This window comes from Podarcis filfolensis (genome assembly GCF_964270895.1).
Source record: "Podarcis filfolensis genome assembly, chromosome: 1".
NCBI classification, from domain to species: domain Eukaryota; kingdom Metazoa; phylum Chordata; class Lepidosauria; order Squamata; family Lacertidae; genus Podarcis; species Podarcis filfolensis.
The window spans coordinates 100,917,718-100,941,316 of record NC_139604.1 but is presented as its reverse complement, the minus strand read 5'-3'; the positions used below and the strand labels follow the sequence as shown (position 1 = coordinate 100,941,316).

At 38.7% G+C, this 23,599-nt stretch overlaps 1 protein-coding gene across 50 annotated transcripts in view; it reads left to right on the top strand.

The window, feature by feature from the left end:
- The window catches only part of HECTD1 (HECT domain E3 ubiquitin protein ligase 1), a 53,334-nt gene that overhangs the window by 18,542 nt on the left and 11,193 nt on the right, over positions 1-23,599 (top strand). For 16 of the 50 annotated variants that reach the window (XM_083608185.1, XM_083608177.1, XM_083608173.1 and 13 more), the window contains 16 exons: positions 1,601-1,864; positions 2,963-3,039; positions 4,540-4,674; positions 5,091-5,237; positions 6,178-6,272; positions 7,258-7,363; positions 8,579-8,713; positions 9,432-9,571; positions 9,953-10,276; positions 10,811-10,977; positions 11,210-11,386; positions 13,444-14,280; positions 16,456-16,677; positions 20,633-20,766; positions 22,648-22,804; positions 23,309-23,531. In XM_083608185.1, the coding sequence (XP_083464311.1) occupies positions 1,601-1,864; positions 2,963-3,039; positions 4,540-4,674; positions 5,091-5,237; positions 6,178-6,272; positions 7,258-7,363; positions 8,579-8,713; positions 9,432-9,571; positions 9,953-10,276; positions 10,811-10,977; positions 11,210-11,386; positions 13,444-14,280; positions 16,456-16,677; positions 20,633-20,766; positions 22,648-22,804; positions 23,309-23,531 (3,340 nt within the window). The remainder of the gene's footprint in view (positions 1-1,600; positions 1,865-2,962; positions 3,040-4,539; positions 4,675-5,090; positions 5,238-6,177; positions 6,273-7,257; positions 7,364-8,578; positions 8,714-9,431; positions 9,572-9,952; positions 10,277-10,810; positions 10,978-11,209; positions 11,387-13,443; positions 14,281-16,455; positions 16,678-20,632; positions 20,767-22,647; positions 22,805-23,308; positions 23,532-23,599) is intronic. The other 34 variants (XM_083608187.1, XM_083608193.1, XM_083608172.1 and 31 more) reach the window with 3 other exon arrangements.

Below are 23,599 nucleotides of genomic sequence, written 5' to 3'. Positions count from 1 at the left end.
CAGAGATAGGAGCCAGCCAGACTAGCTGACCGTTTGCCCATTCAAATCCAATATCTGCTGCAAGGGTTTGATAGTCCTTTCAGGTCAGGCCAATCAGCTGGCTGCTTAGGGAGCAACCTCAGAACCTAAAAAGAGTTCCTAGCTTCCTTTCCCTGGGAACTTTTTTTTTTTTTTTGGTCACACTTCATGGCATAACACAAGGCACAGTAGAACTCTTGGTTTGAAGGTTCCCAGTTACTTGTGACAAAAACACTTGTAGTCAGAGATCATATCATTCTTGTGAATATCCTAGGTCAGGCATGGCCAAACTTGGCCCTCCAGCTGTTTTGAGACTACAGTTCCCATCATCCCTGACCACTGGTCCTGTTAGCTAGGGATGATGGGAGTTGTAGTCCTAAAACAGCTGGAAGGCCAAGTTTGGCCATGCTTGTCCTAGGTGATGAATTACTTGTCAGTCTACAAAAGAAAACAGGCAGCCAAAAAGTAAAGGAGTGAGTTATACATATTTGGGAGACTGCCCTGGTACACAGAAGTATAGAAGCTTGTAAACTTAAAGGTCAATCCCCTCTACCTGCTCAGAAAAATACTGTGAACTTCCAGGGTGGAGAGGATTGAGTGAGAATGGGGAACTACAGTAAGTAATCTTATTGTCTGGAGAGGGAACTTATGAGTTAACATTGAATGGCTAAGATTGTTCTTTTTAAATTTTTGTGAGGGATGGATGATGACAAGCTGTGATGGCATTACATATGTGATTTTGCATTTCTGCATAGTGCCATTGTTATAATGGAAACCTCAGCAGTTGTATATAGTCACTGTGCATATGAAAGCACAACTTGAAATAAGCAGGGCTTCCATGAAAGTTTAACCAGTTCTTGAGATGATGGTATGAGGCCATATGAACCAGCCCTAAATGTCTACTGAAGGTACTTTGGACATGACCATATAGCAAAACTCAACTTCATTAGCTGTCTGCTCAGTCAACATGGGTAATGTGTATTTTATCATTTAGACATTGTATCATTTAGACATTATTTTCAAAGAAAGATAAATTTAAAATGTAGTAGTAAATACATAAACATGAAATATTTTTATATGTTACACAGTTATGTACATCAAACAACACTGACATTTTTGCTATTAAAGCAGTTAATTACAGTTCCCAGAATCCCATACTATAACTCTGCATTTGGTTTTCTTTTCCTATTAAATCAATTCTTTTTTCTTTAGTTCCAAAATTTGGATGCTTCCATTCTCCATCAAATCTGAGGTTTTTTCCCCTAGATGCATTTCTTTTAGTAGAAATGGATTTTAACAACTAGCTCAGTTTATTCAGTTTGTTTATATTTGATCATTATGTAATATAATGATTTCCAAAACATAAAAGTTTCACCATTGGCCAGTAGACATTTTCTGTTGTCCTATATTGTGATATTGGAGGCCGGTGAGAAATATCTATCCTGAGAACTTGAATCTACAACATAAATTTGCATCGAATGCCCACCCATTTTGCTTCATGGAAACTAAACTATTACTTTCTGATAGTTAAAAGTCAAATACTAGTTAGCCTTTACTTCTTTTTGTGTGTGTTTTTTAACAGAAAGTCGAAGTGAATTTTTAGAGAAGTTACAGAGAGCCCGAAGCCAGGTGAAACCATCCACAACAAGCCAGCCAATTTTATCTGTCCCCGGCCCAGCTAAACTCACAGTGGGGAATTGGTCTCTTACGTGTTTAAAGGAAGGAGAAATTGCTATTCACAATTCAGATGGTCAGCAAGCTACAATATTAAAAGAAGATCTTCCAGGTTTTGTTTTTGAGTCCAATAGAGGAACTAAACATTCATTTGCTGCTGAAACCTCTTTAGGTGAGTATGTAGATATGTGTAATAAGGTAATCACATGTATATAGCTACAGTGGCCTGGTCAGAAATTGCATTCTTTTTTAATAAACCTGGTTTGAAGGGAACACTTAAGCCATAATTTCCTGGTTTGGATGCCCTGGCCATCTGGCCAATACTATGGAATTTGCAGCTCCAAGAAGTAATGATAGTATCCAACTAGAACTAAAACTGTTTAAAAGAGGATACTTTAAAAGAGAATTATACCCCAAGACTCCAAATCCAGATTATGCTTTCTACGGGGGATAAGGCTAGCAATGGCTATGTTCTGCCTCCACCATCAGAGGCAATATGACTCTGTATACCGATTACTGGGAAACCCAAATGGGGAGTGTTTTCTTTTGGGGCTTCAATAGACAACTAGTTGGCCACTTCAGGAACAGGATGCTAGACTAGATGTGCCATTAGCCTGATCCAGTAGATGGTTCTTGTCTTCTTAAACTGGTTTAACAGACCAGGGAAACCTTACATTAAACAAGCTTGCAAGGGTAGAGGGGAGAAGATACACATGGGGTCACAGTGTATTCCTGATCTAGCAAACTGTGATATGTTAGACTAGGATTGTAATGTCTAAACTGCCAGTGTAGGGGTAACACCATCACCATCATTTTTATTTCCCACCTGTTGCCAGAACGTCCCGGGTGGGTTACAACAATATAAAATACAGCATTTAAAACAGTGTGAAACAAATTGCAATCACAACTGGAATGGATCCTAAAAATATATCTTAAGTGTCAAAGCCAGGTTAAAGAGAGATGTTTTCAGCATACAATGAAGTTGCCAGATGCACCTCTGTAAAGAGGGAATTCCATAACTTAAGGGTTTCCAGAGAGAATGCCTTCTTCAGGGTCACACAGACCCAACCTCTGAGTGTGATGGAACTACCAAGAAGGCCCTCTCTGCTGATCTGAAAACAGGAGAGGGGTTGTAGGCAAGGAGGCAATCAATCATTCAGCTATTTTGGGGCCTAAGTCGTATAGGACTTTAAACAGTAGTGTGAGCACCTTGAATTGGGCACAGAAATGAACTGGCAACATAATATCCTGTCATCTGGATATTTTGCAGGATCAGAATTTGTGACTGGTTGGACTGGCAAAAGGGGAAGAAAGGCAAAATCAAAGTCGGAAAAAACCAAACAAAAGGTTAGTATGTTTTAAAAACATTTTAATTGAGAATTTGGATTTCAGTTTGTTACTTTCTGTATTGCTTCTTGTACATGCTAGTTGCTGGCTTGAGGTGGTTTAGATACTTAGCCTATCTATGTTTAAAAAGCATATAAATTAATTCTCACTTCTGTGATGAGATTTGTAAAGGATTTGTTAGAGCAGTGGTGAGGAACTTTCAGCCCAGTTAGGTTCGCCAGGCCTCCCCTTCAGCCAAGCCTACTTGCCCTACACCTGCAGAGCAGATTTTGAGGCAGATGGGGGAGTTCTGTTGTGTGAGTAGTACTGCACTCATGCAACATTGGATCAAAACTTGTTTTTCCACTTGCATCAGTATTTAGAGTGACTCACTTGAAATCTAAAGTCCATTCAAAAATGCATTAATACATTAGTATTAATTGAGGTCAGCCTCAAGAAGCAACAGATTACAGAAGATATCACCAAGAATTATAGTTCCTCAAAGACCTTTGTTTCCAACCCTCCCTCCCCCCAAAAAAGATTTTCAGAGATGTATTGTCCCCCTCTGCTGATGAGAGGCTCTTTCATCCAGTAGAATTTTCCATTAGTGGAAAGTGAGGGGGAGAGGAGGTTATTCCCCTCTCCCTTTGCAGCCCACCTCCCTGCACTCTGCCATCAGATCAACAGGGCAGGGGGACCCTTTGGAGCAGTGTGGTGGCGGTGGCAGCAGCAGCAGCAAGGGACTGCAAGAGAAAGGGGGAATTTGTGAAAAAAAATCACCCCCTCCCTTTAAACTCCCAGAAGCCTCTACTGAATCATATAGCCCTCTGTTATTGGGAGGGACACAGCTGACTGCATCTGCCAGTGAATGAAGGTGCCTTTCAGACATCCTTGGGAAGACTGGGGGCAGGGAGGCAGGGAGGGAGGAGTTCTAAAAACTCTTGAATAAGTCATCACCTGGAGCAAGACTTCAGAAGATGGCTTGAACAGATGGATAAAGTTCATTTGGGAGTCCTTCAAGCAGATTGTTTATGACTTTATGGTATGGTACAAAGGTAGCATTTTGGATTGGGTCTGAAAATAAGTTGGGGAAATGCACTTCTTAAAAACACATCAAATCTGTAGCCATAACATTTAGCAGACAGCCTTGAGCAAAGTCCCCAATGGACTTTGGTTTAACAAACCAAGATTAATAGGGTTATTGGGAGAAATGTAACTGACATCCTGACTTGTGGGCGCGGGGGATAGTTCAGTGCTAGAGCCCATGTTTTGTAGATAAAGGTTTCCAGATTCCATCTTTGGCAGCTCCATTTACAAAAGCATTTCAAATGGTAAAGCTGAAAACAATCTTGGCTATCATTGTAGACAAAATCATACAAAGCATTCTGACTCAATTGTAAGTTTCTTATGTACTGTCATTCCAAGTGAAGCTGATCCAAGGTTGGCATTCATAAATATCAAGAAAATATTTCATTTGGTTTGAAATTGTAAATTCATCCTGATTTCTTAAATGATGCTCAGGTACGAACTATGGCAAGAGACTTGTACGATGACCATTTCAAAGCTGTTGAAAGTATGCCTAGAGGTGTAGTTGTAACACTGAGGAACATAGCAACACAATTAGAATCTTCATGGGAGCTCCATACAAATAGGCAGGTAAGTATCATTGAGTAAATTGCAGTGGTAAGCATAATTTGCTGCTGTTGTTAATGTTGGCTTGATTCAGACATAAAAATTAATCCATCTGTCTTCGTCTGATGGTATTGGCAGATTCTCAAAGTGAGTTTAGTATTTCCAGGTTACTTTTAACTTGGGCTGTTGACAGCTGCTCATAATACTAAGCCCAGGTCAAAGTGGGCCACAGGAATTTACATATGAAATAGGGTGAGTGGCAGATAAGAGCAGCCTGATCTGGAAATGGTAGTTTTAAATCTGCACCATGCTGTGTGAAGTGTACCGCTTACTGTGTGTATGCAGTACTTTTTGGTGAAGCTCTTGTTTCCGCAGTTAGACTGCTGTTGTGTAATACCATAAAGTGAATGGAGCCACTATTATCTGATTTTCTTTTTCAGTTTATTGAGGGAGAAAACACTTGGCGAGATTTAATGAAGACTGCTCTGGAAAACTTAATTGTCCTTCTGAAGGATGAAAATACTATTTCACCATATGAAATGTGCAGCAGTGGCTTGGTGCAGGCTCTTCTTACTGTTTTGAATAATGTAAGTTTTATTGCAGAATGAGTGGGAACTTGGGAGCCAGGGAGCCAAGTCTTTATTCACAGCCATGAAGTTAACTAGCTGATCTTAGACCAGTTAACTTCATCTTTCAGCCTAACTTAACCTCGTGAGGTTATTGTGAGGATGAAGGAAGGATAACTGTGTATGTCACCTGAGCTTTGGGGGGCAGGGCAGGTGGACAGTGCAGTAAAACTGAATTAATCACAGTTAATGTAAAAGGCTTTGAATTTTCTTAAGGAATATCTACAGTGTAGTCTATTAGCTGTGAGAAATGATTTCACTTAAACTTAAGCTTAAAAAGAACAGGGGTCAAGAGACATGAAGCTCTGTTTGCACCAGCACTGTTAACCTAGTGCTGCTCTAGTGGTCTAACCATGCTTTGAGCAGACAGTGCTGTCCATAAAACAAAGGAGAGTTTTCAGAGGGAAGATGCAGCCTGGCAATCAGGCTATAAACACTTGTTTTACTTTCATTAAATCACATAGCAAATATCAGAAGAGGTGAAGGAGGAAAAGATTTTAAAAATCCTGGGAATGGTGCTGTTAGGATAGGTGGGTGTTGTTAACACTTGCTGTTTCTTTGCCCTCAGTAGGGCTGCACATTTATTTCTCGTTGCAAGAGCTGAGCAGTTCAAGATGATGGTATTTGGAGCAACAGGAGACTGTCACTCAAAGTCACAATTTTTATTACAAACTTCAGTGCATTCCAGAATGAGATACTTGTCTTTCTGAAGCAAAAATTAATTTTTGTTCTTCCTCAAAACTTGTGTGATTTATGCATCTGACTTCTCCCCCTTTCTCATTGTCACTTCGGCAGGCAGTGCTTGAGAAGTTGGTTTTTTCCTTACGTAATGTTAGCCATAATGGCCTAATCCCAAATTTTGAGCAGCCATTCTTTTAACAATTCCCTCTTTTTCATTTAGAATGTGGATTTTGATTTGAAACAAGACTGTAGTCAGCTAGTGGAAAGAATAAATGTATTCAAAACAGCTTTCAGTGAAAATGAAGATGATGAAAGGTAATTTTGTTGTTCCTGACCTTATGAAAAATAATGTGTGCACGCAACTATTTTTTATACTCAGCTTTCAGTAGTAAAAGGTATATCAGTCTTGGACTAGTACATAACATGCTGCTTTTTGTATTTAAATTGCCCAGTGTTTACCGCATCAGTGTTGCTTTGCAGTTGTAGATCCCATTTAAACAGTGTTGCCCATATATTTAGTTATTGAATAATGCATATACTGTACTGTGTTTCGGCCTTCATAAGGCCCCCAAGATAATTTGCCAGAATAACAACACAAATAATGTTACAATAAAAAATGAGAGTAGTAAAACCACATTGCAGTAATCTAACCTAGTGAAGATGTAAGGTATGTGTAACTATGGCCAGATCTCCTTATCTCAGATTCTCCAAGCAATATTTTATAATTAAAAATAACTTTGAGCTTTGATATGTAGTACAAAGCATTTTAAACATTGCTTAAGCTGATCTAAAAAAAAAATTAAAGTGTTGATGTTTGATGAATCAATGCACCTGGCTTTGATTCAGACATATGCCAAATCATGCATTATTGCTGTGATAACAAGCAAGCATGAACAGGAAGTTCTACAGTTTCCATGCACAGCATATAATATTGTTAGTAACGAACTGCGGTTTCTACTATAAGGGTGTAATGAGAAACGATTTGTTACAAATTTTGTTGGTTTACATTTTCTCCCCATTGTGTTGTGGGAGCACAGAAGCCTGAGACTTGTGGTTACTTGTTCTCATAATGACAAACCATTGCAATATCTCTTTTTTATATATTGTTGGATCGTGTTTATTGTTGCAAGCTGGCTTGAGTTCGGTTTTTAAATAGGCAGAGTTTAGGTTTTAAAAATAGCTTGTCATTGCTACAACATTTTGAAGTTGTAATTGTACTCTGAAGTTTTCATAACTTCTGTTCATTTTTCAAAGCCCTTTGTATTGTAGACAGTAACATTTGTCTTCTCTGTGTTCATAGTCGTCCAGCAGTTGCATTAATTCGGAAACTCATAGCAGTATTAGAATCTATTGAACGTCTACCTCTACACTTGTATGATACACCAGGATCAACGTATAATCTGCAGGTAACTTTTCAATACGGTAGAAATTTACTGCATTCTAATGTTTCTGTGCCTTTTCTCTGCTATTTTTCCTATAAAATTCCATAAATTACAGTTGTCCTGAGCTACTTTAGTTGGATACAGACCTATTTCATTATTATAATGCTTCAATCAGATCCAATGGAGTCTTCCACTTTGCAAACTGGACAAATTCATAGACAGAAGTGGGAGAGGCATTTTTTGCCAATTCTCCCTTCCTTCTATAGCCCCCAGCACCATCTACCATGTTGTTTTGGAGGGTCCCCAGCCCTCTGGACCTGATTTTTGAGGCAAGGGGAATATAGAAAAAATCCCACCCTCCAGAGCATCCAGTTTACAAAGTTCCACTCTGCACAACTCTGGGTGTCACCCATTAAAAGTTTAACGGAATGTGGGTTTGGCATAACAAACATTTATGGGTATCATCTAGATTTGCTGCTGTGTACGCATGAAGGTTCTACTTGAGGTCCAGGCAGGGTTGTGTAAATAATTGCTGTAAATAGAAAAGTGATTTCACAAGACATTTCTGGTCATATTAATTCTTAGTATTAAGTTAAAAAAAAACCAGCCTATACTCTTAATTTGTTGAGTGTGGGAGCTTCCTCCTTAACCTTCCTTGACCTTTTTTGTGTTTGTTTTATACTGTACCCTACCCTAAATACAATGAAGGGCAGTATAAAAACATTCTAAATAAATAAAAGTTTTAATAATCAGCTTGGGTCAAAAGAGCTATGAGTGGAAGAAGAAAATGTAGCAGTGCTGTTCCTTTTGCAAGACCTGGTGAAGGAACTTCCTGGTGAAAGAACTTGGAATGTAATTTGGTTGTATTACAATATGAAAAGAATTGTGAATATTGAAGATACAGACTAAAGCATATGAACTCTAGTGGGCCATAAAATGTTATTGATAGGAATTTAAACAAAGCTGCAGGCTGCCCACACAGGACAATGTCAGTCACTTTTGACATATTGAGTCCAAAACAGACTACGCATGAGTGGGAAAGACTTTCTACTAGAGTAAGAATGCTGTTGGATCTGTGCATTTGTGTAAATGTGTGTGTATAGTGCTTATGCAGATTTGTCAGTTGTGCTGATTTTCCTAGTTTATTAATGCTTGCTTGACTTTGAAAACATAATCATTAGTAATTGTTATAAATGAAAGGGATGTTTCTAAGTAAAAATATTGTTGCTTTGACTTTAGATATTAACAAGACGGTTGCGGTTTCGCTTGGAGCGTGCTTCTGGGGAGACAGCTTTAATAGACAGAACAGGTCGAATGTTGAAAATGGAGCCCTTGGCAACTGTAGAATCTTTAGAGCAATATCTCCTAAAAATGGTGAGCAAACTCCTCTTCTCCCCCGGTTGCATTCAGACTACCTATACACATAGCTCAGCCCATGGTAGTTTCCACTGGAGGAAGTGCAGTTTTTGCAGATTCCCATTTCTCCCATGCCCCTGAAAAGTTGTTCTGGAGGGTCTGGAGATCCTTGGGAACCGTATGGGAAAAGGCAGGAGGCATTGATGAATGCCTTTTCTGTTTGGAGCATTTATGAATCTCAGACACTTATGTGAATGGAAGGTCAAATTTGGGTCAAGCACTCGATCCAGCCTATCATGTTTACAGAAAGAATTACATTAATTCTTCTGTTTGAGGTGACTGTTTTTTTTGTAGTTATTTGTCATTGTCTGTTCGGGTTTCTAGTCCTCAAGTGTGAGATGTGGGGTTGGGATGAGCACCCTCTAATCCTCCAGCTTGGGAAGGCTTTCTTGTTCTCTTACATTGCTTCTTAAATGGTTTCTGTTGATGGAATTATGACATTTAATTGTGCTTTACTGTATATTTTAGGGGACGCGGGTGGCGCTGTGTTAAACCACAGAGCCTAAGACTTGTTGGTCAGGGGTCCCTTTACCTTTTTACTGTATATTTTGATCATGTATTAATCTGCTGTTAGCCATTTTGGGGTCTTTGGACCAAAAAGTGATATATAAATAATAATGATGATAAGAAACCCTATACTTATGTGATACATTTTTGTTGCCTCTTTTTTCCTTAGGTGGCAAAGCAGTGGTATGACTTTGATAGATCATCATTTGTTTTTGTACGAAAACTCAGAGAAGGCCAGACATTCATTTTCAGACACCAGCATGATTTTGATGAAAATGGAATTATTTACTGGATTGGAACAAATGCAAAGTAAGATTTCAGTAACTTCAGTTTGAGACAGTGCTAAAATCTTGAATTAAATACCTGCAGGCCAATTCTGAATATTTTCCAAGTGCAGCACTGGATTTCCCATGCATCATTTTTAAATAAAAAAATGTATTATTGGGACATAGTTTGCAGTATGCATGGCATATTAGCTTTTGTTTTTTAGGTTTAAAAATTTAGGTTTTAAAATACTGTCTGTCACTTACCTATGGCCATTCCATCAGGCTCCCTGAACTGTTGTCATCCCAGTTTCTTATAAGATCTGATGCTTGAGTCTGTATTTCCCCATGCTCTGCTGAAGAGGGGAGTTAAAATGCTTTAAACAAATATTCATGAGTAATAGTGACATCGTTGTTTCTATTGTAGAACAGCTTATGAGTGGGTAAATCCGGCCGCCTATGGGCTGGTGGTAGTTACATCTTCAGAAGGAAGAAATTTGCCTTATGGCCGTTTGGAAGACATCTTAAGCCGTGACAGTTCAGCTCTGAATTGTCATACTAACGATGATAAAAATGCATGGTTTGCTATAGACCTTGGTCTTTGGGTGATACCATCAGCTTACACATTACGCCATGCTCGTGGTTATGGACGATCTGCTCTCAGAAATTGGGTTTTTCAAGTATCTAAGGATGGACAGAACTGGACTACTCTATATACTCATGTGGATGACTGCAGTCTGAATGAACCAGGGTATGTAAAAATATTTCCATTTACATGGACCATTGTTGTTTCTGACTTTATGACAATAAATTTAGTACCCATAACGTATGGGCCATTCTCAGTCCACTGAAGTAATTGGAAATTAACCTCTTGATATCATTGGGTCCAGGATTTACTTCACTGTGCTGAAATTCATTGAATAATAAAAAGTTGGCCTTCCACAGTGGCTTGGCTTAAACATGGTAAACCACACAAGCCTTGGCTGTTTTTCTAGCATATAGATGAAACAACCACAATTCTTGGCTTAGTGTTACGTTAGGGCTGCCATACGTCTGGAATTTCCATGGCATGTCTGTCGAAACATGGCAACCCTATGTTATGTCCAAAAATTTAATTCATGTGATGGTATAATAGAGAGAGTAATTTTCTGTTTGTAAACTGGTGGTCTTTTTGATCCATGAAAACCACCATACAAATAATTAATATTTCTCTGTGTTTTTGTCATGGCACTTAAATTTATCATTATCTAATTTTTTCCTTCAACTTCCCCAAACTAATGTAAAGGTCAACAGCAACATGGCCACTAGATCTACAAAAGGATGAGAAGCAAGGCTGGAGGCATGTAAGAATTAAGCAAATGGGGAAGAATGCCAGTGGGCAAACACACTACCTCTCTCTATCTGGATTTGAACTTTATGGCACTGTGAATGGTGTGTGTGAGGATCAGCTAGGTAAGCAATGTAGATAGAATTATTTCTTGTTCTTACCACCAGCTATTGTAATGTAGGCCATGAATTAAACTTTTCCAAAACTTAATGCCAATCTAGAGCATGTTTCTAAGCACGTTTTAAGATCAAAATATCAGTTTGATATTTGAAATACCTGCCACCAAGTTGGAATGCTTAAATCTTGTATAGATAGCTTAACCAGCAGTGTTTCATCACTAGTTTTGATTGCATGTAGGAAAAGCAGCTAAAGAAGCAGAGGCTAATCTGCGAAGGCAGAGGAGACTGGTACGCTCTCAGGTTCTGAAGTACATGGTTCCAGGTGCCCGTGTCATCAGAGGAATTGATTGGAAATGGAGAGATCAGGATGGTAGTTCACAAGGTGAAGGCACTGTTACAGGCGAATTGCACAATGGTGAGCAACTGCTTAAACAATTAGCTCTCTTTATTTCACAAGTTATTTATAGTAGTTCACTGCATTTTCTAGTTTGGTGATTAGGGAAATGTAGATTCAGAAATCAAAAGGAAGACAGAAAGGAAATAGTGTACTGTTTGGTCATGTTAAATCAAGAGTGCATTTGTCATAGTGACCTGCTGACATAAAGAAAACCTGTTTGAGCTTCTTCAGATAAAATTAGCACCCGAGTTCTAAACATTTCTACCTCAAAATAAGTTTTACAGGGCACAAAGGGAGCCTGTAGAATAATGTAAGATTTGCAGAAGTAGTAAGTGAAATTCCTTGGAAAAACCAGGAGAAAACCTCTTACTTAATTACTGGGTGGGTAAGAAGTCCTAAGATATCACTTGCCTCTTGACCTCAAGAAGCATCCAGAAATTGAGAAGGACAAACCGGTTCATAAACTCCCCCAGGTATTAGTCACACCTAACTCCCCTAGTTCTTGGAGATTCTGACTTGTACTTTGGGAAACTTGTATTTCAAGAAAGAAAATGTTAGAGTTACTTGATAGTTAGAGATCAAGAACAAGGTCTTATTGGAACAGTATTCCTTGGGGAAGTAAAGTACCACCACTCACATTTGATTTTCACATGTCCATAAAATACAGTGTTGCATACAAGTTGTGCTAATTACATGCAACTCCAATATACAGATTAGCTGTGGCATTTCTGATCCTATATTTTGTGTGTTGCGTTATGGGTATGAATAATTGATCCAGTGTCTAAGAAGAATAAATATTTCCTGTCTGTATAATATCAGAATACCTTGCTATCCCTTTTCTGGCTTGGCATTTGCAACTTGCTTTTTCTTCAGCTTTTGTCAAGTTCTCTGCCATTTCTTACCTTACTAGCTTCGCTGGGATCAAGTTTCTGTTTTCTTAATACTAATATATGATTAAACCAAAGTGGGGAATGCTAAGAGGCAGGTATTAAATTTCCAGTGGCATAGCAATTAGATTTATAATATTTTTTGAGGAAGGATATGATGCCACATTCAAGGTCTCCATCTCAAGTGTATCTTTTCTTTAGAATGATCGTTCTCCTATTATGCAAAAAAATCATCCTAATAATTATTCACTTAAAAATTAGATAGAAGTAGAAAAGTAGATAGAAAATTTTGTGGTGATATTTTAATGTGCTTGTCTTCTTTAGCATTCAAGATTTGATTAACTAGCTCCCCCACTCTGAATCCATCACTCTATGAACCATATTAGGCCAAGTTCCAAAAAAACAATTCTCTCTCGTTCCCATATCAACTAAAAATCTTCTTCCCAGGGAGTAATCGTTAAACAAAAACTGGAGTGCCAGTTATTTAAAATGTAATTAAAATAATGCATAGAGAAAGGTCTTCATATCATAAGCAGAAGGAAGTTGCAAGGATGCTCCTTGGACCCAAGTGTGGTCTGTTTGCCCTCCCTTCCCACCCACCTTTTAAATAAAGGTTCAAGGACTGCCTTGCCACAACCTAAAGGAAAGCCAGGTTTCAGGTGCAGATTGGACTGCATTTGCCACTGCTGTGGTTGACCAACGACTGAGGATGGAGGCCAACCATACTTAACAAGCTGACTTAAAATAGAATAATGGATTTTCCCCAGTAACTGTAGTATGTAGTATAATAACAATTACCAAGTATTCTGATAAGAAAACCATTTAAATGCCCACACACTTCTACTACACATAGCTCAAACATTACTTTTAAGGGAATTAAACATTTAAAGTTATAGTTACTTTTAATACAAAACTCTTTTTTTACATTTTTGACTGGATTCTCAGATCTTTAGTATTAAATTGAACTGTGGTAAGAGCTGTCCATTTTAATGTAGTACACCTACAATGATCACACTGCTTGAATTTCAAATCTTTCTATTATTTTGTTTGGCTTTAAAGCCTATTAAGTAATTTCTGTGACTCAAGATAGCGGCCCAATGAGAAGCTGATCCCATATTGTGGAGCTACTGTCTTGACACGCTCCTGTCTGCTTTCTGCTGGGTCTCACAAACTCCTGTCCCTTTCTAGGCTGGATTGATGTCACCTGGGATGCTGGTGGCTCTAACTCTTACCGTATGGGCGCAGAAGGAAAATTTGACCTCAAGCTTGCCCCAGGGTACGACCCTGATTCAGCGGCATCACCCAAACCTGTTTCATCCACTGTTTCAGGCACAACGCAGTCATGGAGCAGCTTGGTGAAAAACAACTGTCCAGACAAGATGACTGCTGCTGCAGGCTCTTCAAGTAGAAAAGGAAGTAGCAGTTCTGTGTGTAGCGTGGCCAGTAGCAGCGACATCAGCTTGGGTTCGACAAAAATGGAGCGGAGATCTGAAAATGTAATGGAACAAAATATAGTTTCAGGCACTGACGTCCATGAGCCAATTGTTGTCCTTTCCTCTGCTGATGGCATGCCTCAGACTGAAGTAGGGTCAGCGTCCAGTGCAAGTACCAGCACCTTGACAGCCGATGTGGGAAATGAAAATGTTGAAAGAAAGCTAGGAACTGACAATTCCATCCGCGCAACTGGGGAGTCCAATGCTATATCCATGGGAATTGTTAGTGTGAGTTCCCCAGATGTTAGCTCGGTATCTGAGCTGACGAATAAAGAAGCTGCTTCTCAGAGACCCCTTAGTTCTTCAGCAAGTAACAGACTCTCAGTGAGTTCGCTTCTGGCTGCTGGGGCTCCCATGAGTTCCAGTGCAAGTGTTCCTAACCTGTCCTCACGAGAAACCTCTAGTTTGGAGTCCTTCGTCCGGAGAGTGGCGAACATCGCTCGCACCAATGCCACTAACAACATGAATTTAAGCCGAAGTAGCAGTGATAACAACACTAATACTTTAGGAAGAAATGTCATGAGCACTGCAAGTAAGTAAAAATAAATACCTGTCAACTTACGCTGCCCCTGTGAAATGGGAAGAAAGGGGCTTGACATTCTTGACATAATGGTAGCTTTGAAGAGTCATCTGGGGTGGTATAATAGCTATATCGCCCCCAATTTTGTATTGTCTTGGAGAATTGCTCTTGCTGCAGTAATTAAAGAATTGTGCAGCAGGATTTACTTACTCCATTTACTTAATGTTTGATTTCAGGGGGAATTAAAGTAAATATCATTGCTAAGAAGAAATCTAGGTGCCACAACATCATAGCTAAGTCTATTCTGGTACTTACAGCACTGAAATCCTTTGGATAGATTAGAAGAGCATTAAATTGTTTCTTAATTCTAATCTATCAGTGATGTTCCTAGAAATAAATGCATGTCTCATAGAAATTTGCTTAGAATGTTGTACTTGAATCTGAATTAATTTGGAAACTCTGGTGCTTATATTCTCACTCTTCAAAATATTGAAAAAAATTTCATTCATCTGAAATAGGTAAAAAGCTTAGGGAAAACAGTGTTGTCTTAAAATTGCTCATACTTTTAAAGAACAAATGAGTGTTACAAACACAGGTTTATATGTGCTGCCATTTATTTTTGTTTCTATGTTTTACTGCAATTTCTTGCTACAAAGCTAAAATGTTAAGAATGTAGACAAAGGGCTTCTTTAGATAGACTAAGGAGATACTGCTGATTTAGTTTTATATTGAAAGAATAAGATGACAAGTTATTTCTCTATTTTGTCTTTTGTCAACTATGGTCCATGCTTGGCAGAGGGTTGAGCCATGGAAGTGCAGCCATTCTAGTCCTTTTTTTAAATGTGGTGAGCAGTGCCTGATATGAAATGGGAAAAGAATAGCCAACTAGCGTGTGCATTGGAAACTGAACTGCTGCCCTTATTACTTGAACATTTGTGGGAACTGCTGTTCACCTTTCCCTTTATTTGGAAATGTTATTCTTTGCACTTTAGAGAATATTGTAAAAATCCATTTTTTCATGTTTATATTTAAAAAATGAGTTGAAACATGACTGAAAACTTATTTGAACTAAGATGAGTTTAGTAAAACATAGTTTTATTCTATATAATTATTTTACTGTGTTTAATTTTTCCACCCCATATTATCGATGATAAGCGCTAATAAAATGGATTAACTCACTAGAGTCAGTAGTGAGATGGTCCAAATGTAATACCAGACCATAGTTTGCAAACCTAAACCAAGTTTGTTGTGATGCTTGAACTTAAACTATTTGGCAAATCATGATTTTCAAGTGGTACCAAGTAAGAACTTGAAACCATAATTTGATTTTAGTTTGGATTGGGATGTATATATGCACTAAGAAAGCATGATTTGAGATGTTTGTTCTTCCTTTAAAAGAGCATTCTGGCATTCTCAGAAAAGAGGGAGAAACCACACACACAGTTGCTTGCACACCTGGGACCCAAAGCAGATAAAGAAAATTAGATGATTCTTGGTTCATTCTATATTAGTTAAATTACTACCAATGCTTTTGAAAATGTGAGACTATATCTTGGATTGATCTATTTACAGCAACTATTCAAGACAATCCTGTTTAAAAGTTCAAATTTATTCATGGAAATTAAACAAAAGATTATTGTTCCCATTGAAAGCATTCCTGTCCTCCCCTCCGCTTCCAAGAGGAATTTGTTAATGCAACTGTTCTGCTAATCTGCTCAGAAAGGGAAAGGGCTCTCCAAAAGCAGTGCTGAACTCACTCTTTAATCTCTGGAGGACCAACATATGTGTTCAGTATTCTCCAAAGGGCAGTAGGACCACCCCTTAGTGGGTGGTATGTTCCTCTTATTGCTAGAGGCACAAATGTCATCACTCTAACAGAATCTCTGTTTGACTCTTCTCTTGGAGTGACAGTTTTTCCTGCCTAGATTGAAGCAGCATTACATTCACTTAGCTCTTATCGTAGTACTTGTTCAAAACTAGAATGTGGGCTGCTTCAACACAAGCAGATTTCTATTTTGGTCTTTTGTTTTACTTGAAGCCCTTTCTTGCATTGGCCTGTAATTCTGCACTGATGAATAAGATAGACTTGGTGACTATTTAAAATATTGAAACACATTGAAGCACTCATGAATGCAAACTGTTCTACTCTGGATCATTTATTTTATCTTACCATATCTTTATCTATAGCTTCTCCTCTAATGGGTGCCCAAAGTTTTCCTAATCTGACTACAACTGGTACCACATCAACAGTGACCATGTCTACATCCAGTGTTACTAGCAGCAGCAATGTAGCCACAGCAACTACAGTTTTATCTGTTGGTCAGTCACTTAGTAACACTCTAACTACTAGCCTAACATCAACATCTAGTGAGAGCGATACAGGTCAGGAAGCAGAATATTCTTTATATGGTAAGTTTCATTTTTAAATGAACATAAGCAGATTTCCCATTAATAATTTTCTGTTTTCACCTTTACTTTTGTTATGGGTTTCTCACTTAGTTATTTCATTACTAAAGCATATCAAATAACGGAGCTGTTTACCCTGTTACTAGTTACATAAAGGGTTCCCCAGCAAAGGCTTTTATTCCCAATGTCATCTTTTCTATAAACATCAGCTCTTCACAATCCTCTACATTCTTTGTATTTATGATATTTTTATATAGCATTTCAGTATAAAGGTATTTAAAATGTAGGACAACTGATTTGAATGTCTTAGCCTATTAAGAAAACTTCTAAAAATTCAGAAATCCAGATATATATATGTATTATATCACTGTTATGTCTAGTCTTTCAGTATGGTGTGCTGCAGTTATTGATTCTGTGAAGTAAGTTCACATTGAAAACAGTGGCTTAGATCCAAATTTGTGTGAGCATAATTTCATTTGTGCAATGAGACTTTCCCACCTTCCATTTGCAACCCCTGCTCACCTCCCCTCCCTCCAAAAGTGACTTCTGGGGTTTGGTGGACCATCCAGAATTGGGTGGGAACAGGGATGCCAACTTGAATAAAATATTTGGGGTCCCCAGGTAAGCCCATCCTGCATAATTGATCACAAGACATGGTGTATGCACACCATTTGAATGGCAATGCCCATCAAATTTGGGTTCAGCCCCCTCAGATATGTTATGGGGGGTTTAAGGGAGCTTGGCCCCTAGGAGTTGCCTCCTATGGGTGGAATAGTCAGATAGAAGAACACATTATGGATCAAAGTTCACATGTATGAATTTAGAACCGTTGTCAAAATTCTCGGTTGAAAGGCATTGACAGTTAATAATACTTCACATCTCCACAGCACATTCACTGTTTCATGTGCATTAGCCTGGTCCCTTGTCACAGGCAAAATCTCCAGTCAGCTGTACTGGTGTACTGATAATGGATCACAAACACAACTGTGAAATCACATGGCAAACCATAATTCAGTGGCAGCTATCCCTAGTTTGCCAGCTTCAACATGTCAGCAAACTCTAGGAAAATCCTATAAATAGAAGAGGAAGCATGTGTCAGGAAAGAAGAGAGCACACAAGCCTACAGAAGTCCCCCAACATGACCTTGAGAACTGGGTTCATTAGGTCTAAACCTGGCCAGTGTTATTGTTATTAATTTTATACTACCCTTCATTCACAGATTAAAGGGCAGTTCACAGTATAAAAATACAAAATGAGACCACAAACTATATAACAGAGAAACAGAAATAAACCAATAACTCTCCTCCCACAAACATTTAAAAGACCATAGATTGTTTAATCAGCCAAAGGCCTGGTTACAGAGAAACATTTACACCTGGTGCCATGCTTATAAGTAGTCAATTTTATGGGGAAACGAACAAAACAGCTTGGCATACACACATTTGCTTTGAAATAGTAAAGACCTACAGAAGCTTAACTGCATCATTTTCACACAGAGGTCATTTCAAATAGCTTTCCATGTGGGGAAAATTGCAGGATGATGTCTTAGTAGCAGAAACTCCTTGGGTTGCTAATGCTTATTCCCAAAGAGAGATTTGGAGTTTGGCCAAATGGGTTCTGTTAGGTTTCTTGGTGTATTTCTTGCAGTAAGCACAGGGATCAACATTATATTCTTCTCCTAAGAGACTCATGCAACAGTCAGAGTTGTTGGAGGCCAGAACTTTCCTGCCATGGCTGAAGCAGTTCTTTAAAATAGTCAGTTGCATCATATATGTGCAGGAAAAGTCTGAATAGTAACGTGTCTTTCAGACATTATAGTGGAGATTTGAAGGCCCAGATTATGGGAGGGGCAGAAGTATAGCATTAAAAATGAAGAGCTTTTTTAGGCGATGGCTGCAAAAAAAAGTTACATGAGCTGCTGCTGCTTTCATGGCAGTAGGAAGAGAACTTAGTGGGAAGATTGTCATTCATCCCTTTAGAGCACACACAGAAAAATGCAATGTTCTAGGAGATGGAATGGTAGGATGGGCTCACCTAATCTGCTACACTAGCTAGAGTTCTAGGATGTTCCTAGCTGTTATTTGTACACGGATAGTAACAAGTTGTGTGACTGCACAGATGACCGCTGGATCATTGGTTGAAGGAAAAGCTCTGCAGAGAGAGTGCTAGTTTTTCCCATTTCCTGTTTGGTACTTAGGGGTGACTGCACACAAAATGGATGTGCTAAGATTCCCAACAAAAGGCTTTATTACTGTAGAATAAATGTAAGAATCCTCAAAGGGTTTATTGCATATTGGCATGGATACATTCCATTTGAGTTAGGAGCTGAAAAGGAAGTACTCGGGGAAGCGTTGGGGACAAAAGGGAATGGTAGAATTAAGGGATGGAAATAATATCAAGCTCTTGGGGGAATGAACCTAGACAGTGCTGGAAATTGTAATGTATACTTCACAATGTATCAGCAGAAGCCACTGGGAAATGCTGCATGCCGCTGGCTGTGGAAAGGCATCCTTTCAGAGTACAGACCGATTCAAGAAATTATGTGGGCATTTGCAAATTAGAATTTAGAATTAGAATTATTTTTTTAGTCTGGAAGTATCTGTTGAATTCCTAGACTGCAGTATGAAGCAGAATTTGAAAGTTATAAGCATCTCTCAAATATATTCATGTATCTGTTAAAGATGCTTTTAGGCTGATGTTCTAATGCCATCAACTTTAGAAAGTTGTCTTACAATTTGCTTTGAGTGCTAGTTGCCATATTTGAGGTATAAGTGATTATCAGAGTAGCAGTTTGTCTTTTTTATCCCTGAGGAGTTGTTGTTTTTGCCATATTAGTTTTGAATTATGAATATATTGTTAAAATCTCCATAGAGCATGGTTATTAGAGAGTAAGAAGCCAGTATCCCAGGTTCAGATGTTATGGGAGGTCAAGCTTAATGATGACTTTCTGGTTGGTTAGTCCCATTTGCATGATCTCATGAGCCCGTAATATTTTTTAAGAAAGTTAAAGACTCATGAAATGCAAAAATGCCTCCTATAAAACCAGGAGATTATGCTGTATTGGGATTTAGACTACTTCATATGTGACAAGCATCCCGTATGAACATAAATTGTATGTAAAAAACGTGCAGTTTCTGACTTTCCTAGAGTTAGGATTTTTATATATGCACAATTTCTGCTTGTATAGGAAACAAAGCATCATTTTCCAATTCCCTTCTTGCCTTGCTCCTGCAATGTAGGCAGATGTACATTGCTATGTTTTTGATGGGACTGATAATTGCTTTCAAAGTGAAAAAAACCCATCCTTCCATGTTTGAAACTGTAGGTATTACATGTGTCATTACAGTTGTGGGTTCAGTGCTGTTAGCAATGTACCTGCAGTTCTTTGGGTGCTCTGAATACAGAACAAGAAATGGAAACCTGTCCTTCATGAATGGTTGAAGGCCTGCTATGTACCAGTATTAGTAGTTGTCATTGTAGAACTTGGAATACTGCTATTTTAGAGGTGTTCCTGTGGTTTTTCTTTTTTCATGGTTTGACACATTGCTACAGGAATGAAAGTGGTTTATGAGATAATTTGCTAATATTATATGATGTTTTTGAAAATGAAAGGAAATAAGTTCTATGAAACATGTATTGCAACTATAGCAGCAAAATTATTGGCTTGCTATCCATTTCAACTAATGGTTTGTGCTTACAAATGGAATCAGTTTGTCTGAGTATCTTACCTTATTCCAAATAGTTTCCCATTCCTTTTCAGGTTGTTTTCTGAAATGCTTTCCCCCTTTGTCAAAATTCCTTAAATAGGTTTCTTCTCTACTGTCTTGAGCCTCTTTTTCCTGTTCCTGCTTTGAATTTATAGAACAAAATCAGTCTTCATCCTTACAGCCTTTTTTTTTTTAAAGCAAACAACAAGCAACTGAGTTCTTAGTGTGTGGTTTGTGTGTGTTCTGTGTAGATTTTCTTGATAGCTGTCGGGCCAGCACTCTGTTAGCGGAGTTAGATGATGATGAAGATCTACCTGAGCCAGATGAAGAGGATGACGAAAATGAAGATGACAATCAAGAAGATCAAGAGTATGAAGAAGTTATGGTACAGTGCATATCTATTTTTACAATATTGTTTGATCTGCAGTTATTTGGGGACCATATCAAAAAACCTTTTACTCTCCTGAACTTGTAGTATAGTATAGGTTGTTCATTGTGGACCAGTTTTGTCAATTTAGAGAACTTGTCCATTTTTAAAGCAGCAGCAGCAGCTTGTTGTCATTTCAGTGGCTTATTACAAAAGTTCTACCTTGTTTACAGATCAAATGATAACAGCCCTCATATTATTAGTTCAGTGGAATGCTGAAAGAAACCCCTAAATAACAGATTATGTAAATAGATTCTAATACAATAAATGTCCAGTTTGGTACTTTCTCTCCCCCATTCCATTATATCAATGTCAAATTATCTGAGGTTGCCTTGGATATGGCATATGGGCTGCAAACAGTCTTGAGTAGCTGTATGCTTATATGTAGCGATTTGGGGGATTAAAAATGAGGTGCTACTTGTATTTTGATATTTTTTCTATGGGTGCCACTACAAAGTGGCTGCCATGCACAGCCTAAGAGGAGATGCTGGTACTTCATACTGGTGAATACCGTCACACCCACAAAAATACTGCATATATGTGATCTACATTAGAAATCTGAATTGTAGATGCCAGATTAACTTGAGTTTTGATTCTGCAGAAAAGAATCTAGGATGAGAATTCACATAATTTCCTCTGTAAATTTGGCTAAATAAGTGACAGCTATGTTTGTGCATTTTAAGTAAGTTAAACAGGATAGCATTGATGCTTTAAGTCAGGGGTCAGCAAGGTTTATCTTTGCCTGGGCCAGATTGGTCCTGCAGAGATCCCTATGTGGGCCGGATTGTGCATGTGTGTGAGTGAGTGCGTGTGCCCATAATTTCAGGCATCTGCGCGTGTGCAGACGCGATTTCCGGTGTCACGGAAGCAAGCCCCAGCGCCACGGGGTTCAGGTGTGGCTCATGGGCCGTTTCCGGCCCATAGGCCTTAGGTTGCTGACCCCTGCTTTAAGTTTTTGAAAGTGTTGGTGAGAATCTACAGTGTACAGCAAGTTCAGTTTGTTTACTTATACTTAGCTATTCTCATGCTATTCTCATGGCTTACCCAAATTAAACAACCATCTCTGAAGACTTCAGCTGGTTCCAAATTTGGCTGCCAGGTTGCTCACCCAGGCAAAATAGTTCGAGCATGTTACACCGATCCTGCCCCAACTGCACTGGCTGCCAGTTTGTTTCCAAGCCAAATTCAAAGTGCTGGTTTTGACCTATAAAGCCTTAAAGTTGATTGTTGAATCTTATGTTTTAATGTATTTATATTTTGATCTTAGCTGCCCTGAGCCCGGTTATGGCTGGGGAGGGTGGGATATAAATAAAATTTACTATTAGCCTCAGGACAGCAATACCTCAGTGACTGCCTCTCCTCGTATGGACTGACCCAAACCTCCAATCATCATCTGAGGCCCTCTTAGAGACCCAAGGGCAGCAACACAAGTGGGCCTTTTCTGTGGTGGGCTCCCCATTTGTGGAATTCTCTCCCCAGGGAGGCTCACCTAGTGCCGTACTTACATATGTTTAGGTGCCAGGTGAAAATGTTTCTCTTAAACCAGCCCTTTGGCTGATTGGACATTCTATGGCCTTTCAAATGTGTTTGTGGGAGGAGGGGTTATTGGTTTTTTGTTCTTTCATTTTGTATTTTGAGTTCTCATTTTGTATTTTCATCTTGTGAACTACCCTTTGATCTTCAGGTGAAGGGCAGCATACAAATTTAATTAATTAATTAATTAATTAGTAATTAACAACAGCAGCAGCAATGGATAGTTTTTGTACTTGTCTATCCAGTGTGGGTTTAAAAAAGGAAAATAACTTTTTTGTTCGTTTTGCCATTTTTGTTACATAATAGGAAGAAGAAGAGTACGAAACAAAAGGAGGACGTAGAAGAACATGGGATGATGATTATGTTTTGAAACGTCAGTTTTCTGCTTTAGTACCTGCGTTTGATCCTAGACCTGGTCGTACTAATGTTCAACAGACAACTGATCTTGAAATCCCTCCCCCAGGTATATCCATGAGTTGTTTGAAAAACCATGTGCGAAGTATAAATATATATTACACAAATACACCAGAATGACAGAGAACCTAAGAGAAGAACAAGATTGGAGGAGGAGAGACACAACTAGGTTGGGGGAGGACATGCTAAGATACCTAGCACCTTCCCAAACTTTCTCCCTTCACAAATCTAGGTTGTAGCAGGGGAGGGACACACACTGTTTTCACAGTGAAGAAGCTGATGAGAATGAGATGCTGAATGGAGAAAGGAGCTGGGGTCTGAAGCACGTGAGATTTGAATGAGTGAGTCAGGTACCATGTAAGGGTAACAGGGCAAAGCTGAAATGCTTATTCTCTCCTCCTCCCCCTTGTGAAATTTCAAATGCCTTTACTTTGAATTTATTTTCAGGTCTACATAAGAATTGTGATATCATGAAGTATATGTGATATGTTGAAAGCTGTTACAGACTTTAAAAAACCTATTACTCATTGCACTGATTTATCACTGATTACAGGAACACCCCATTTGGAACTACTGGAAGAAGTTGAGTGTACACCATCTCCCCGTTTAGCGCTTACCTTGAAAGTTACAGGCCTTGGTACATCTCGCGAGGTTGAGCTGCCCCTAACAAATTTTCGATCAACTATCTTTTACTATGTTCAAAAATTGCTACAACTTTCCTGCAATGGCAACGTGAAATCTGATAAGCTTAGACGAATTTGGGAGCCAACATACACGTAAGACATTTAAAATCCGATGCTGTATCTAAAACAGTCTAAGGCTGCATTTTTTGCAATGTGTATTT